Below are 15,566 nucleotides of genomic sequence, written 5' to 3'. Positions count from 1 at the left end.
GGAAAAATTTATCTTCCATCCACTGGTTTACTTCCCAAATGGCCACAATGGCTGGACTGGGCCAATCCAGAGACAGGAGCTTCTTCTGGGTCTCCCATATGGGCACATGCTCCTAAGCACTTGGGCTGTCTTTCTGCTGCTTTCCCAGGTACATTTAGCAGGGAGCTGGATCAGAAGAGGAGCATCCTGCACTTGAACCAGTGCCCATATGGGATGATGGCATCACAGGTAATGGCTTTAACCTTTATGCTACCACAGCCCCAAACTTTTTTTTTTTTTAATTTATTTATTTTTTAAGGAATACAAATTTCATATGTACAACTTTAGGAATAGTTATTCTTCCTATGATACCCACACTCCCATCGCTCCTCCTCCTCCTTTTCCCCTTGCCAGTCCCATTCTCCATTAAGATTCATTTTCAATTAACTTTGTACATAGAACACCAACTCTATACTAAGTAAAGATTTCAATAATTTGCTCTCACACATACACACAAAAAACTGAGAACAAGAATCACAGTTACCTCTCACAACACAACTCATTGCGGACAGAGGTCCTGCATGGGGAGTTAGTACACAGTGACTCCTGATGTTAATTTAAGAATTAACACTCCTATATATGACTTCGGTGACCACCCAAGGCTCTTGACATGAGCTGCCTAGGCTATGGAAGCCTTCTGAATCCACAAACTGTCAGTATTTAGACAACACCATGAGCAAAGTGGAAGTTCTCTCCTTCCATTAGACAAAAGTACATCATTCTTTGATGACTTCTTTCTGCTGGGATCTCACTCACAGAGATCCTACCTGTAGAATATTTTTTTGCCACAATGTCTTGGCTTTCTATGCCTGAAATGCTCTTACAGACTTTTCAGTCAGACCAGAAAGCCTAAAGGGCTGATTCTGAGGTCAGAGAGCCCCAAACTCTTTTAATTCCATTTTCCCATAAACACTAAAGTACCCATTTATTTTATGTAGGCCACATGTTGAGTGTGTATGTGTGTGTGTGTATATATATATATATATTTAACTCCTGAGTATAAAAATTTTCATTAGCACATAATAGTACATATGCATGGGGTGCCTTTAAGTTCCTCTCTTCTAGTGCTTCTCAAGTACATGTTATTGTGAACCGAGTCACTCTACTGTGCTGTAAAGCATTAGGATCTATCTAGTGGTATTTGGCACCTATTATGCAGCATAACCTTCCCAGTGTCTAATAATCACCATTCCACTCTCTTCTACTTTGACAGCAACTTTTATAACTTCCCCATCTGACAGAGAACACATGTCATATTTGTTGTTTCTGTGCCTGGTTTATTCCACTTAATGCTAACATCCTTTAGTTCCACCCAGTTTGCCACATGACAAGATTTCATTTTTTTATGGTTGAGTAATATTCCACTGTGTAAGTATATTTGCTTTTAATTATGGTAGGTACACAGAAAATCTATTCAGAACTTTTCATTTCCATATAAAGTCTTTAGAAGGTAATATATACCAAATAGTACAGTGCTTCTTAGAGCAGAGTTCTGGAACCATGTTAATTAGAAGCATCTGGAATACTTGCAGGAAGGGGAGGTTTGGAGTCATCCCAAATTTGGAATAAGGACAGGAATCCAAACTTTTGGGCATTCCTCAGATGATGATTTTTAGGCACATAAGTCTATGAACCATAGTGATCTAACTTACAAATTCAGAATCATCTTTTTAAGATTTTCTTATTTATTTGAAAGGCAGAGTGAGAGACAATAGATAAAGAGACAGGAAAAGATCTTCCATCTGCTGGTTCATTCAGCAAATGGCTGCCAACAGCCAGGTCTGAGTAGGCCCAAAGCCAGGAGCAATCTTGGTCTCCCACAAGGAAGGGGTCCAAGTACTTGAGTTATAATCTGCTGCTTTCCCAGGTATATTAGCAGGGAGCTGGATGGAAAGTAGAGCAGCTGGGACTCAAACCAATACCCCAATATGGGAGGCGAGCATCACAGCTGCTTAACATGATGTGCCACAACACAACTTAGAATCTTAAATCAAACAGATACTCCTGCCCATATCCTTGCCAATATACTTAATTTAACACATGAGGGAAACGCTAAGATTTAATAAAGCTTTTTTGTTTTGTTTTGTTTTGAGAGGCAAAGAGACCAAGAGAGAGAACACACAGGAAAATCAATTAAAAACTCTGAAATCAACTGGTTCTATATATGGCATTAATATTCCACTCAAACAACCAGCTGGGTGATAATATATCTCAATTTAGTAATATTCCTTCTTGAATCATTTCAGTAAATTAACCTGTTAGCTGTTTATAAAGGTATTTATATTTCAGTTCTTGGTGTCCTCAGAAAAAACTGTCAAATTACTATTGTATATTAACCTACTCAACATTAGCTCACATAATTTAGGGCCCTTTATCAGCTGCATTTCTATAAAATGTGCCCTACTAATTTTCCTATTTTAAGAGAATATTGCATGAGACTATCTCTATGTGTAGGATCATGTTAGAACATACAGGAATACACACACCTCTTCACAAAAATAGTTTTATTTGAAAGTCAGAGTTACACATAGGAGGAGAGGCGGAGTGGCAGAGAGAGAGAGAGAAAGAGAAAAAAAGAATCTGCTGGTTCACTCCCCAACTGGGTGCAACGACTGGAGCTGTGCCAATCCAAAGCCAGGAGCTATTAGCTTCTTCCTGGTCTCCCATGTGGGTGCAGGAGCCCAAGCATTTGGGCCATCTTCTACTGCTTTCCCAGGCCATAGCAGAGAGCTGGATCGGAAGTGGAGCAGCTGGGACTCTAACTGAAGCCCATATGGGATATCGGCACTGCAAGTGGTGGCTTTACCCACTATGCCACAGCGCTGGCCCCCAAAAATATTTATTTAAATAAAACCTCAACTGAAGTATACGAACTCTACTCAAGAATAAACATTTAGGGGCTGGTGCTGTGACACAGTAGGTAAAGCCACCACCTGCAGTGCCGGTATCCCATATGGATGCCAGTTTGAGACCCGGCCACTTCACTTCTGATCCAGCTCTCTGCTATGGTCTGGGAAAGCAACAGAGGATGGCCCAAGTGCTTGGGCTACCACATCTGTGTGGGAGACCCAGAGGAAGCTCCTAGCTCCTGGCTTCGGATTGGCGCAGTTCCAGCCATGGCAGCCATTTGTAGAGTGAACCAGCGGATGGAAGATTTCTCTCTCTCTCTGCCTCTGCCTTTCTATAATTCTACCTTTCAAATAAACAAATAAATCTTAAAAAAAAAAAAAAAAAGAATAAACCTTTATAAATATTTTGTAAGTAGGCTGCACCTGTTCTAGATATTAGCATTTTGACTCTAACTTCACCAATCTGCTCTGAATGCCCCAAAAGACTTACCTATAAAGTCTCTTTTTTTTTCCTAATATGTTTCTGTTTTACTACTTGTTTCCTTTTAGCATTTCCTAGAGAATTCTCTGTGAATTTATTTACCCTTTAACCTTACCAATGAAGAAGTACAAAGTAATTTTTAAAAATCATTCTAAAAAATATCATTTCTCAATATTCTAAATGGTAATTGGCTTTCCATCATATGTGCTACTGTTTTTTCTTTACACTCTCCTTGTCAACTCAAGAAATGGCAGGACTGCACTGGATTTCTCTGTTAACAGCTCATAAAACAAAATCAGTAGATACCTTTGGTAAATCCATAAAGCTTGGCCGAGCAGTCGAAATAAGTCCAAGTGTTTTTAAAGAACAATTCACAAGTTGCGATAATATATCACAGGCTGCTTCAGCAGACTCCTTGCTGCTGTCCACCTTAGGAAAGAAAACAACTTTTACTCCTGCACATACTTACATTTCTTTTGCTTAATTTTACAAAAGAAATACAGTTGTTAGTTTACTGCATTGTAATTTAAAGAACACTCTTTCAATCACCTTACAACTTCAGCTTTTTCTGAGTTCCCCTGAAAAATTTAAATATAATTGTCAAGACAGCTTTCATTATAACATATATATTTAATGTGGAAATGATATAACTTTTAAGTTGATTTATTCTAAACTGACTATATAAGCTAATGGAACAAATTTTTACTCTTTGAAAAATGATGAGTATCTATCTGGTAGTAGATCAAATAATACATGTAAATACAATGTCTATGGTGCACATTTCAAGGCACCAGAAATGAATGACTGCTTACTTAGATTGTTCAGATGCATCACCATATAGTATTCATCATTAATCTTTTAATGGAAAGATAAATATACAGTAAAATCAGGGTGTTCAACCAATCAAGCATGAAAATCTGAACCAAGTAGGTGCTTTCACATATTCTTCTGCCTACACATTCTCTGGGAGAAAGGTAAGATTATCAAAAACTCCATCATTATAAAGTTTAAATTAGTTGTTCCCTGGGCTAAAAAGCATCTCAAAACAAAACAGTTAAAAGGAATACCATTACTGTCTAGATTCATGTCCAATACCTTATCCCAAAAATGCATTGTAAAGCTAATGCACTAATTTATATTACAATTTCAGAACTTGTTCTAAGATTTTTTTTATATCAGTGGTTCTCCAAATATAGTCTCTAGATCAAGAGCATCAGCATCACCTGGATGCTTGTTAAGACATGTGCATTCTCACATTCAACCAAGACCATCTCAATCAGAAACGCTGAAGGGGCCAGTGCTGTGGTACAGCAGGTTAACACCCTGGCCTGAAGCGCCAGCATCCCATATAGGCGCCAGTTTGAGACCCGGCTGTTCCTTTTCTGATCCAGCTCTCTGCTATGGCCTGGGGAAGCAGTAGAGGGTGGCCCAAGTCCTTGGGTCCCTGCACCCTTGTGGGAGACCCGGAGGAAGCTCCTGGCTTCTGGCTTCGGATCAGCGCAACTCTGGCCGTTGCAACCAGTTGGGGAGTGAACCATTGGATGGAAGACCTCCCCCCACCCCGCCTCTCCTCTCTCTGTGTAACTCTTTCAAGTAAATGAATAAATCTTAAAAAAAAAAAAAAAAGAAAGAAAGGCTGAAGGCAAAACCCAGCAGACTTTGTCTTAACAAGCAATCCAGGTGATTCTGTGCACAAAGTTTGAGAACCACTGTTCAGACTAATAACTGACTACAAGCCTCTTTGGCCTATAGTCAGTCCATGGTAATTTAAATATTATCAGGTGAGCCCAGAAGAATCCTGTGATGTGGCTCTTTTCTGGTATGTAAATCAGAAACTATTTCTCCAGGAAAATAAACAACCCCTAATAAACATGTTCAATTTATAGCACCAATGGTTTTATGAGGGTTATATTGAGTTAGGTCCACGTGAATACTGTCACAAGGCTATAAAAGAATAAAACTGACTAGTCAATCTACCGTATGGGATCAGTCTTAAAGATCTACAGAGCAACATATTACGTTCTTTTTATAGCATTACATTATAACACTCTTAGACAACTCATGAACGACTAAAACCAAAGAGAAGGCTTTTCAAGTTTCTTTCCTGGGGACCGGAAAATGAGGGGTTCCTGAATGTTTGATTTCTCCACCACTGCCCAACCCTTGCCTAAAGTTATAGTTGCCAGATAACATACAAGACAACCAATTAAATTTGAATTTCAGGTAAATAACAATTTACAATAAGTACATCCCAAACATTGCATGATATGTATCCATACTAAAAATTACTTAAATCTCAAACTATCCATTGCATATTTTGTTGTTGTTGTTGTTATACTTAGTAATCCTATTCCTAGTGGCATAAATGCCTTTGTGCATTTTTCTGGGAAGGTCACAAGATACCCAACTATTATCATTACCCCTTGGGCAGACACAGAGAGATAAGCAGGTAATCACCAACTAAGAGGAAATGACATTCATGGAAGGAAGACAAATCTTTAGTTATGGTGAAAACATCTAGTTTAAGTACCATTGTTTTATGCAGGTTTAACTTGAGTTGCTTACCAATTGCTACATATGAGTATTGTACAGTTTGTTACCTTTCAACCAGTAATTGTCAACTGTTTGCTACAAAAAAATCTAGAGTTTAGTTAAGGATTCAGGGAACATACTCTTATTTCATTATTCATCCCCAAAACAAACAAACAAAAAATAAAACAGAAAAACCACTGTTTTGTTAAACTATTCTGGACATCTCAAAAATCTACCCTACTTCATTTATCTCATCACTGCATGATTTCCAATGCTGTCCTTTCCAACAATGAAAAGAAACAATTCTCTTTGGCATTTTTCCATGTACCTTTTTCTATTTCGAAAATATATTCATCAAAACTTTTTACATGAAGTTTCTATGCTTCCTTTATATTAAAGATCTCATATCAAAAACCATCAAAGCACGCAAAATTAGTTCCTATTTAATAGAAGTGGCAATCAAGTTCTAGTCAATCAAAATTTTGTTGCTGACAGCTTTGGTCAATGATTTATGCTTATTTAGCAGTCATCTTTGCTCTTTCAAGAAGTTATTAATAATTATAACTGAATAATTTAGCTCCATCAAATATCACAATATTTTTGACTGCTTTTAAAGAATATAATAATTCTAAATCTTCAAGTACCTTCCCCAAAAAGGCAGGTATTTTAAAAACAGAGATGTATTGGTTTAGATCATAAAAGTCACAATATAAAGATGGTTTATTTTCTAAAAGAAGGAGTTGAAGTATTACCTTGAAGCTGACATACTGTAGATGGTTTGAGTGTCTTTTAATAATCTGTTTGATCAGCTCTGGATGGGTGGCTTTCAAATAAGATGTGGCTGGCTGATTCAGTTCAAATTCAAAACATCTCCACAAGTCAGGCATGTGAAATACCTGGTTCCAGCTGCGGCAAACTTGTGAAGCATGAGCCCGGTCAAGAAGAGGCAAATATTTAAACACATGGAGAATAATGTCCTGAAGGAGATTACCCCAATCACAAGTCTGAGAATGCTCATTTGTAGTCCTCAGTTTCTTGGATTTCTCGGCAGGACCTTCCTCTGATGAATTACGGTCACTCTCTCTTCCTCCTCGTTTCATCCTGTTCAGAAAAATAAATCATTTTTTTCTTCATTCCACCTAACTTTTGAACATACACCCAAAACTCAATCTTCTGTCACTGAGATATTTGTGTTTACATATACAAACACAAATATGCAGAACAGGACCAGGAATTCAAGGAGATTACCAAAACAAAAATAATGAAAAATACCAATGAAAACCAAGAAAGATTTTACAAATTCCCTACATTTTTGGCAGGTGTTTTCAAGCAGTTACCTTTATTCTGTACTACCTGGAGGGAAAATTTATTATGGCTTTGAAACTACACCAAGAATCTGTATCTCAAACACCATAATCAACTAACTCGTTAGGGAACCTAAAATGGAATTTTCCAAAGGTTTCTTTTTCTTTTTCTTTTTTAAAGATTCATTGAGTTTACTTGAAAGTCCCAGTTACAGAAAAGGAGAGGCAGAGAGAGAGGTCTTCCATCCACTGGTACACTCTCCAGATGGCTGCAAAGGCTGGAGCTGTGCCCATCTGAAACCAGGAGCCATCTGCTTCTTCCAGGTCTCTCATGAGGGTGCAGGGGCCCGAGGACCTGGGCTATCCTGTACTGCTTTCCCAGGCCATAACAGAGAGCTGGATTGGAAGCGGGGCAGCCGGCTCTCAAACAGGCACCCATATGGGATGCTGGTACTGCAGGTGGCAGTTTTACCCACTATGCCACAGCACCAGCCCCTCCAAAGGTTTCTTAAAAGTCATCTGAGGATATCTGCTATATTTCAGTTCTTGATTTCAAGGCAGGCCAGGATCCCTAGGCATCTCCAGAGAGGCTGTGAATTAAGCGGGCAACAGATCTTGCCACATTGATTTGTCTGTGATATGTGTTACTGCTAGACTTTTCCAACTTGTGTTTAAAATAAACCCATACCTACTACACATTGTTTAGTCTTGTTTGTAGTTCTTTTCATTTTATTTATTTATTTTTTTTTGACAAGCAGAGTTAAACAGTGAGAGAGAGAGACGGAGAGTTATAGACAGTGAGAGAAAGAGAGAAAGGTCTTCCTTCCATTGGTTCACTCCTCTAATGGCCGCCACAGCCGGCGCTGTGCCGATCTGAAGCCAACAGCCGGGTGCTTCCTCCCGGTCTCCCATGCAGGTGCAGGGCCCAAGCACTTGGGCCATCCTCCACTGCCCTCCTGGGCCACAGTAGAGAGCTGGACTGGAAGAGGAGCAACCGAGACTAGTACCCAGCGCCCCACCTGGGACTAGAATCCGGTGTACCGGTGCCTCAGGCAGAGGATTAGTCAAGTGAGCCACGGCACCGGCCTGTAGTTACTTCTAACGCATCATTTCCTATTGCAATGATCCCGCACTTTATTTCTGAATGACACTTTTTTGTGTATTCTTATTACCTTCATTTCACCTGTTTCTTTGAAAGATAATCTTTTCAAGGCCGAATAGCATTATGATTAAAGAAAACAGGTGGGGGAGGCTCTTTCAACTGGCTATGTAGCCCTGAGTAAATCACTCAACTTTCCTGCGCTTGTTTGCAAAAGGGGAATAAGGTGTTCCTGTGAAAAATGAAATATTATGGTTATTAAAAGATGCTTATTGAGGGGCCGAAGCTGTGGCATAGTGGGTAAAGCCGCCGCCTGCAGTGCCGGCATCCCATATGGGTGCTGGTTCAAGACCCGGCTGCTCCATTTCCTATCCAGCTCTCTGCTATGGCCTGGGAAAGCAGTGGAAGATGGCCCAAGTCCTTGGGCCCCTGCACCCACATGGGAGACCGGGAGGAGGCTCCTGGCTTCGGATCGGCGCAGCGCCGGCCGTGGTGGCCATTTGGGGAATGAACCAACGGAAGGAAGGCCTTTCTTTCTGTCTCTCTCACTGTCTATAACTCTACTTGTCAAAAAAAAAAAAAAATGATTATTGAACTCTACTGCAGAAAAGCAGTTTAGTATTAAAGAGTAAAACAGAGGTTACCGGCCGGCGCCATGGCTTAACAGGCTAATCCTCCACCTTGCGGCGCCAGCACACCGGGTTCTAGTCCTGGTCGGGGCGCTGGATTCTATCCCGGTTGCTCCTCTTCCAGGCCAGCTCTCTGCTATGGCCCGGGAAGGCAGTGGAGGATGGCCCAAGTCCTTGGGCCCTGCACCCACATGGGAGACCAGGAGAAGCACCTGGCTCCTGGCTTCAGATCAGCATGATGCGCTGGCCGCAGCGGCCATTGGAGGGTGAACCAACGGCAAAAAGGAAGACCTTCCTCTCTGTCTCTCTCTCTATCCACTCTGCCTGTCAAAAAAAAAAAAAAAAAAAAAAACAAACAAACAGAGGTTACCTACCAGAATGCAAAGAATGAGTCTCTCTTTTTTTTTTAAATGAGGTGTGTGGGTGTATGTATGTGGGGGCAGAGAACGAGCTCAGGTATAAGAAACACAAACCAAAAGTAGATTCACTAAATTATTAACTATTCCTGTTAATTTTTTTTCACAAAGCTTTTCCTTTCTACATTTGACACATTTCTTTTAACATCAAGGCACTGCATTGTGGTAGTATTTTTTAAAAAGGATCATGATTTGTTAGACAAGTACAGCAGATTCTAAACTGAGGTAACGCCACATCCTTTACTGGTACTCGTATTTAGTTTAGAGCCCACTACTCTACAGAGTAGTTCGGGTGGGTAGAGTGTGGACCTAGACTTCAGTCAAAGCCTTTTGAAGGCTTTGCATCTTACCTCTTTTCTGGTACATCAGTGTATAAAAATGTCTAAATCCCGTGTGGGATAAAGGATGTGCATGTGCATCGTTGTAAACCAAGTATGTCTCTAAGACTTTCTTCATCCAGTAGCTAGCAAAACTTGTGAGAGAGAATCAAGGGCTAAAGAGTAGAAAGTTAACAGCAGGCCCACAGGCCTTCATGCCATGAGCATCTGTCCAGGAGATCTTAACACATGTACAATAAACTCTCTATTCATCATCACTCCTACTTACAATCATGAATACAGTGAAGTAAAAATGCTGCCTATTCAGGAGGAAGAAAGGAAGGGAGAAAACAACAGCAGGAGTGACAGCAAAAGGGTAGTTTTATGGAATACAACTCCTCCGTGAATCTAAGAACACATTCTTTTCACTATGTGTTTAGAAAAACAATAGTAGACTCTACAATGTAATCTTTTTGTTATTAAGATTTATTTATTCATCTGAAAAGCAGAATGAGAGGAAGAGAGAGATAAAGATATCCATCTATTGGTTCACATGCCAACTGGCTGCACCACCCAGGGCAAGGGCAGGCTGAAGCCAGGAACTAGGAACTCTTAACAGGGTCTACCTCCTGGGTGGAATGGACTCAAGGAACTGAGTCATTATCTGCTGCTTCTCAGACACATTAGCAAGGAGCTGGATCAAAGTGGGATAGCCAGGACTTGAACCAGCACTCCAATATGCAATTGCAGTTATCCCAAGTAGCAGCTTGACACACAGTGCCACAACACCTGCCCATACAGTGTCATCTTTCATATTAAAAAACTCTAACAATAGTGTCCTACTAGAGGTTGAAATAACCCAGTCATTATGACCCATTTTTATGCTTCATTTATTCTGAAGGTTTACTGTAGTTTTAGCATATACAATATGGGTCACGAAACAGAGTTTACCATCTAGGGCTTATAGTTTCTCTTCTGACTACCTAAAACTATTCAGAATTTTGACAGAGATTCAAAAAGAATGAAGCAGTACAACAAAATGCTAATCACCTGTTTCCCAGAGAAATGTGTTCTAAAACTAGAACTACTCAAAAACACAATGATTCATTTGACTTTGAAGTAGATGGATATATAAAAAAAATAAAATGGCACAAAGTGGGTATTCACTCTAGCAAGTAAGATACTCACATCCCACATTAGAGTACCTTGGGTTCAAAATCCAATTCTGGCTCCTGACTCCAGTTTCCCACCAATGCACACCCCAGAGGACAGTGGTGATGGCTCAAATAATTAGGTTACTGGCACCCACATGGGAGACCTGGATTGCAGGTCTGACTCCAGCCTTAGACCAACCCTGTGCATTAAAGGCATTCAAAGAGTGAATCAGCAGATGAGATCTTACTCTCTTTCTCTCTGATAAATAAAAACTTCAAAATAAATGGCAGTCTTAGTCATGCAATAATTTTTGCTAATGCTTTATTGGTCCTACCAATAGAAGCCTTACTTTGTCTATTATAGTCCTATTTGCAAGTAAATAAGGGAAAAAATCTGACATTTTGAAAAGTATGCAACACTAATGTACAGTAATCTGTTGATCTAGATGTAAAAAGACCAAATGATCATCAAAGCATTTTAAAGCACTTACTAGCTTATGAATGACTGAAAAAAATTCTGGAAATCATCTATTATTACTGCAATATGGCATAATTACATATGGTAAGTACAGGAGAATAATGTAAGGTCAATGCCAAAAAAGATGGTCTCTGTAAGTCTTATTTATGAACAGAAGGTGATGTGTGAACACCTAATAAAACTTTCAAATGTCCATTTTTCCAAGGTGGTTTCATTTATTCACATAAAAACCTGTACTGCTTTCAAAAGTACGTTAAATGTTTACCAATGAAGCTCGGCTGAACAGAAAGTTAACCAATTCAGAGTACCCATTAGTCAACACATAATTTAATCAATGGACTTTATATATCTCCTACTTTTAGTCAAAGTGCAAGCACCCTCGTATTTGAATACCAGGACCACACTGAACAACAAATGCCAATAAGACTTCCTAGAGCACCAAAAGCACAACTCTATAAAACTGGCAGTTTCATCTCCTGCAACGTTTCAGGGCTCCCAATAATGCAGTTTTGACCGCCAGAGCTTTCGGCGAGGCGAGGGGCTACTATCATTACAAAGTGCCAGAAAGCAAGTTAATGAGGACCGACTACAAACCGGCGGAGCTGCACAGGGAGCTGGTGAGCTAACTTGACAGTTCTGAAAACTATGGGAGCGGCAGTCAACTGGATCACCAGTGAAGAGAACAGCAGCTGGGTGTCTTTCCCTGCACCGCTATGTACACCGGACATGCAAGCGGCCTTAAAAGACCATTTGTATTTAGCTCTAAAGGCCCTGTTCGGACATCATTTTCTGCACCAATATCAATACTAATATGCAATCTTTGGCAGGGGTACAAGAATAAAACAAACCAAAGAGATTAACTCTCAGGACTGAATGGTACCGGGAAAGCATGGTGGCTAAAATTTACCCAGTGGTCATAAATAGATAACTGGGAGCCGACTGCAGTCCTTTAAAGTATTTCAGCGAAAGCTGGGGGAAGATTCGAACTCCAAGATCTGGGTCACCCGACCGGAACGATTAACAACAAAACCACCACCTCTCTCACCTGTGTGCTTGGAGCTGCAGGCCAATCGTTTACAGGGCTGCTTCCCGATCCCTGTCTGCAACCCGAGAGCCGGCCGCACGCGCCCAAAGCAGGCGCGACGCTGCTCAACCCAAGTTGACCAAGTTTTCCACTCGGCGACGCGGCGAGCGCGTCCCCGCCTCCCCGCGCCACCTTCACGGACTGGCGCTCTCCGACGATTCCAGGCGCCCCACTCTGGAGGTGGCTTCTGCCATCTCAAGCTACTAGCAGCCGACTAGCCGGCCAGAGCCGAGCAGCGCGCTGGCCCCGCGGTGCCGGACGCCACCCCCGCCCAGAGCCCCAGCGCCGGGCGGAGTTGCCGCCCCAGCCGCGCACGCACCACGCCTTGTTGACATGTTTTGAAGCAGGCACCGCGGGGCAACGCCCCCAAGCAGGCTCCAAGGACTGGGTGCTGGGTGCTGCGGCCCGCGGCCCGCCCGGCACTCCCACGGGGCGGCCCACGCGCGCCCGGGGCCCCGCGCCCCCGGCCCGTCCACAGCGGGTCCGCAGACCCTCCCGGCCCCGCCCGTCCGCCGTTACCTGCTGTCGGGGGCGGCTTCCCCCACACACCACCCCCGGCTCCGGGGACGGCGGCCGCTGCTCCCGCGGCTCTCACATGAGGCCCCTGGGGCCCCCTGCTTCGCGCTCCCGCGGCCGCGGCCCCCCGTGCGACGCCCGCATCCGAGGCGCTGGTCCCCCGGCGGGCGCCAACGCGGCTCCACCTTTGCGAGTCTGGCTGCCCCGACGAGACGCTTCCCTCTCAATCCCGCGCTGTCTACGTCTCGGTCCCGGGACTCCCAGTCGCTGCCAGAGAGACTCCCCCCTCAGCGAGCTGCAGCCGCCGCGTAGGTCTCCAGCTCTTCGGCCCAGACTCCGAGTCCAAAATGGCGCCCGGGGCTCGCGGGCGCGCGCTTTCCCCGGCGCGTCCCCGCCCGAGGGGGCGGGCGCGTGTCCGCCGCGGAGGGGGCGGGGCGCGAAGGAAGCCCCGCCTGGGCGAGAGCGCGCGCCGCGCGGGCGTCCGCCTCCCGGTTCCCCCAGGGGCCGCGGCTCTGGCTGTGAGGGGACGTGGTGTTTGGGAGCGGAATGTGGGCAGGCTGGAGCTAGCTCGACGCGGTTCAGACTGGAACAGTGCAAGGAGGTGGAGCAGCCAGAAGCAGGAGGGCGTGTCCCAGGAGCGCAGGGCACTCCGGGCCGGGACGGCGGACAGTCGCCAGCGGCAGGTACACCCCTCCGCTCCTGCGGGGCTCAGCACGGGCTCCGGTGGAGCGGGGCGTCAGACACACAGATGTGGTGGCGGGAAGATTGCAAGGATGCAAGGACCCACCCCAGCGTAGTGGCAGCCTGGACGCTGGGGTTACAGATAGTTTTCAAAACACTCGTGATTCCCGATTTCCCTCAAGTGGCCTTTATCAACCGAGTTACTACTCTCGTGAGAAACCACCTTTCCTTCATGAAGTAGAGAGCCTCCTGAAATTTGTAGAGACACAGAGGGGAAAGTGCAACGCGTGGCTATGTAAAAGATGGCCCATAGTGAAGCCTTTTGGAAATCAAATCCTGTGTGTCCCTACTACCCAGTTAGCTTGTTTGCAAAATTCGACTGGATGCAACAGACTTTCTTTCTTTCTTTTTTTTATTTTTGACAGAGTGGACAGTGAGAGAGAGACAGAGAGAAAGGTCTTCCTTTTGCCGTTGGTTCACCCTCCAATGGCCGCTGCGGCCGGCGCACCGCGCTGATCCAATGGCAGGAGCCAGGTGCTTCTCCTGGTCTCCCATGGGGTGCAGGGCCCAAAGGACTTGGGCCATCCTCCACTGTACTCCCGGGCCACAGCAGAGAGCTGGCCTGGAAGAGGGGCAACCAGGACAGGATCGGTGCCCCGACCGGGACTAGAACCCGGTGTGCGGGCGCCGCAAGGCGGAGGATTAGCCTAGTGAGCCGCGGCGCCGGCGCAACAGGCTTTCTTAAAGCTAGAAGGTGCAATGCAGTCATTTGAGTCACTCACCACCCCTCACCCTAAAAAACAATAAAAGAAACAAGACGTCGTTTTCCATGCAAAGATGCCTTCTAACTCGGATTCATGGGCAGTAGACTGGAAGGCAGAGGTATCTTGGGAGCCCTTCACTGTTCCCCTTCCCCCAAAGCATAAAACCAGAAGCCACATGTAAAGTAACGTTAAGAATCAGTGTTGGGAAATGTCAGTGCTTTACTTTTCTTTCTTTCTTTTTTTTTTTTTTTTAAGATTTATTTTTCATTTATTTGAAAGACAAAGTTACAGAGAAAGGAGGAGAGCCAGAGAGAAAAAGAGTTCTGCCATCCACTGGTTCACTCCCCAAATGGCTGCAAGGGCCAGGACTGGGCCAGGAGGAAGCCAGCAGCCAGAAGCTTCCTCCGGGTCTCCCACACAGGTGCAGGGGCCCAAGCACTTGAGCCATCTTCTGCTGCTTTCCCAGGCACATTAGCAGGGAACTGGGATTGGAAGTTGAGCAGCCAGGACTTGAACCAGGCCTATGTCAGGTGACAGTAGGAGGCTTAACCTGCTAGGCCACAACGCTGGAGTTTCCTGCTCCTTTTTTTTTTTTAAGCCTAGCTATCAGATGGCCAAATCAAACTGTATAGACAGCTTCTAACAACCTAATAATGTGGATGTACCCGAACTGCCACATTTTTTTAGGTCCCTCAATGACTGAATGGTGAGGGACAATAGGACATTCTAAGAAAGGTAATGATAACATTAGAGGAAGAAAAACAAGCCCATCTGCTTTAAGGGGGATTGAGGGTTTATGACTGGGGCCAGTGTTGTGGCTCAGCAGTAATCCCCAGCCTGCAATGCTGGCATCCCATATGGGTGTTGGTTCAAGTCCCAGCTTCCTGCTAATGGCCTGGGAAAAGCATAGGAGGATGGCGCCAAGTGCTTGGCCCCCTGCCACTCACAGGGGAGACCCAGAGACCCAGATGAACCTCCTCCTGGCTTGGACCTGGGCCAGCCCTGACAATTGCTACTACCTGGTGAGTGAATCAAATAAATAAATCTCTTTTGTTTAATTAAAAATATGACCAACAAAGCAACTAAATCAGCAAACTTGATTAGTACATGTTACATCACATTAATATTTTATCATACTCTAATCAGAGTCCCATCACAATCTTCCTTTAAAGGAGACAAGGATCTTGGCACACTTTACCTATTGAATGCTTCCTCTTCCCTGT

The 15,566-nt window shown here is 43.9% G+C and overlaps 1 protein-coding gene across 4 annotated transcripts in view; it reads right to left on the bottom strand.

The window, feature by feature from the left end:
• FBXL3 (F-box and leucine rich repeat protein 3) overlaps positions 1 to 13,256 on the bottom strand; it is a 29,398-nt gene extending 16,142 nt beyond the window's left edge. The window contains exons 1-3 of one of the 4 annotated variants that reach the window (XM_062194069.1): positions 13,084 to 13,256; positions 6,654 to 7,002; positions 3,676 to 3,798 (exon numbers count right to left, since the gene is read on the bottom strand). In XM_062194069.1, the coding sequence (XP_062050053.1) occupies positions 3,676 to 3,798; positions 6,654 to 7,001 (471 nt within the window). In that variant the 5' untranslated portion in view covers position 7,002; positions 13,084 to 13,256. Of the gene's footprint in view, positions 1 to 3,675; positions 3,799 to 6,653; positions 7,003 to 10,854; positions 11,221 to 12,343; positions 12,460 to 12,901 lie in introns of those variants that run through there. The other 3 variants (XM_062194071.1, XM_062194070.1, XM_062194068.1) reach the window with 3 other exon arrangements.
• Positions 13,257 to 15,566: the final 2,310 nt, after the last annotated feature.

The sequence above is a fragment of the Lepus europaeus genome, chromosome 6 (assembly GCF_033115175.1).
Source record: "Lepus europaeus isolate LE1 chromosome 6, mLepTim1.pri, whole genome shotgun sequence".
In the NCBI taxonomy this organism is placed as follows: Eukaryota; Metazoa; Chordata; class Mammalia; order Lagomorpha; family Leporidae; genus Lepus; species Lepus europaeus.
The sequence above is the reverse complement of the archived record's forward strand: the minus strand, read 5'-3'. Positions and strand labels throughout refer to the sequence as shown.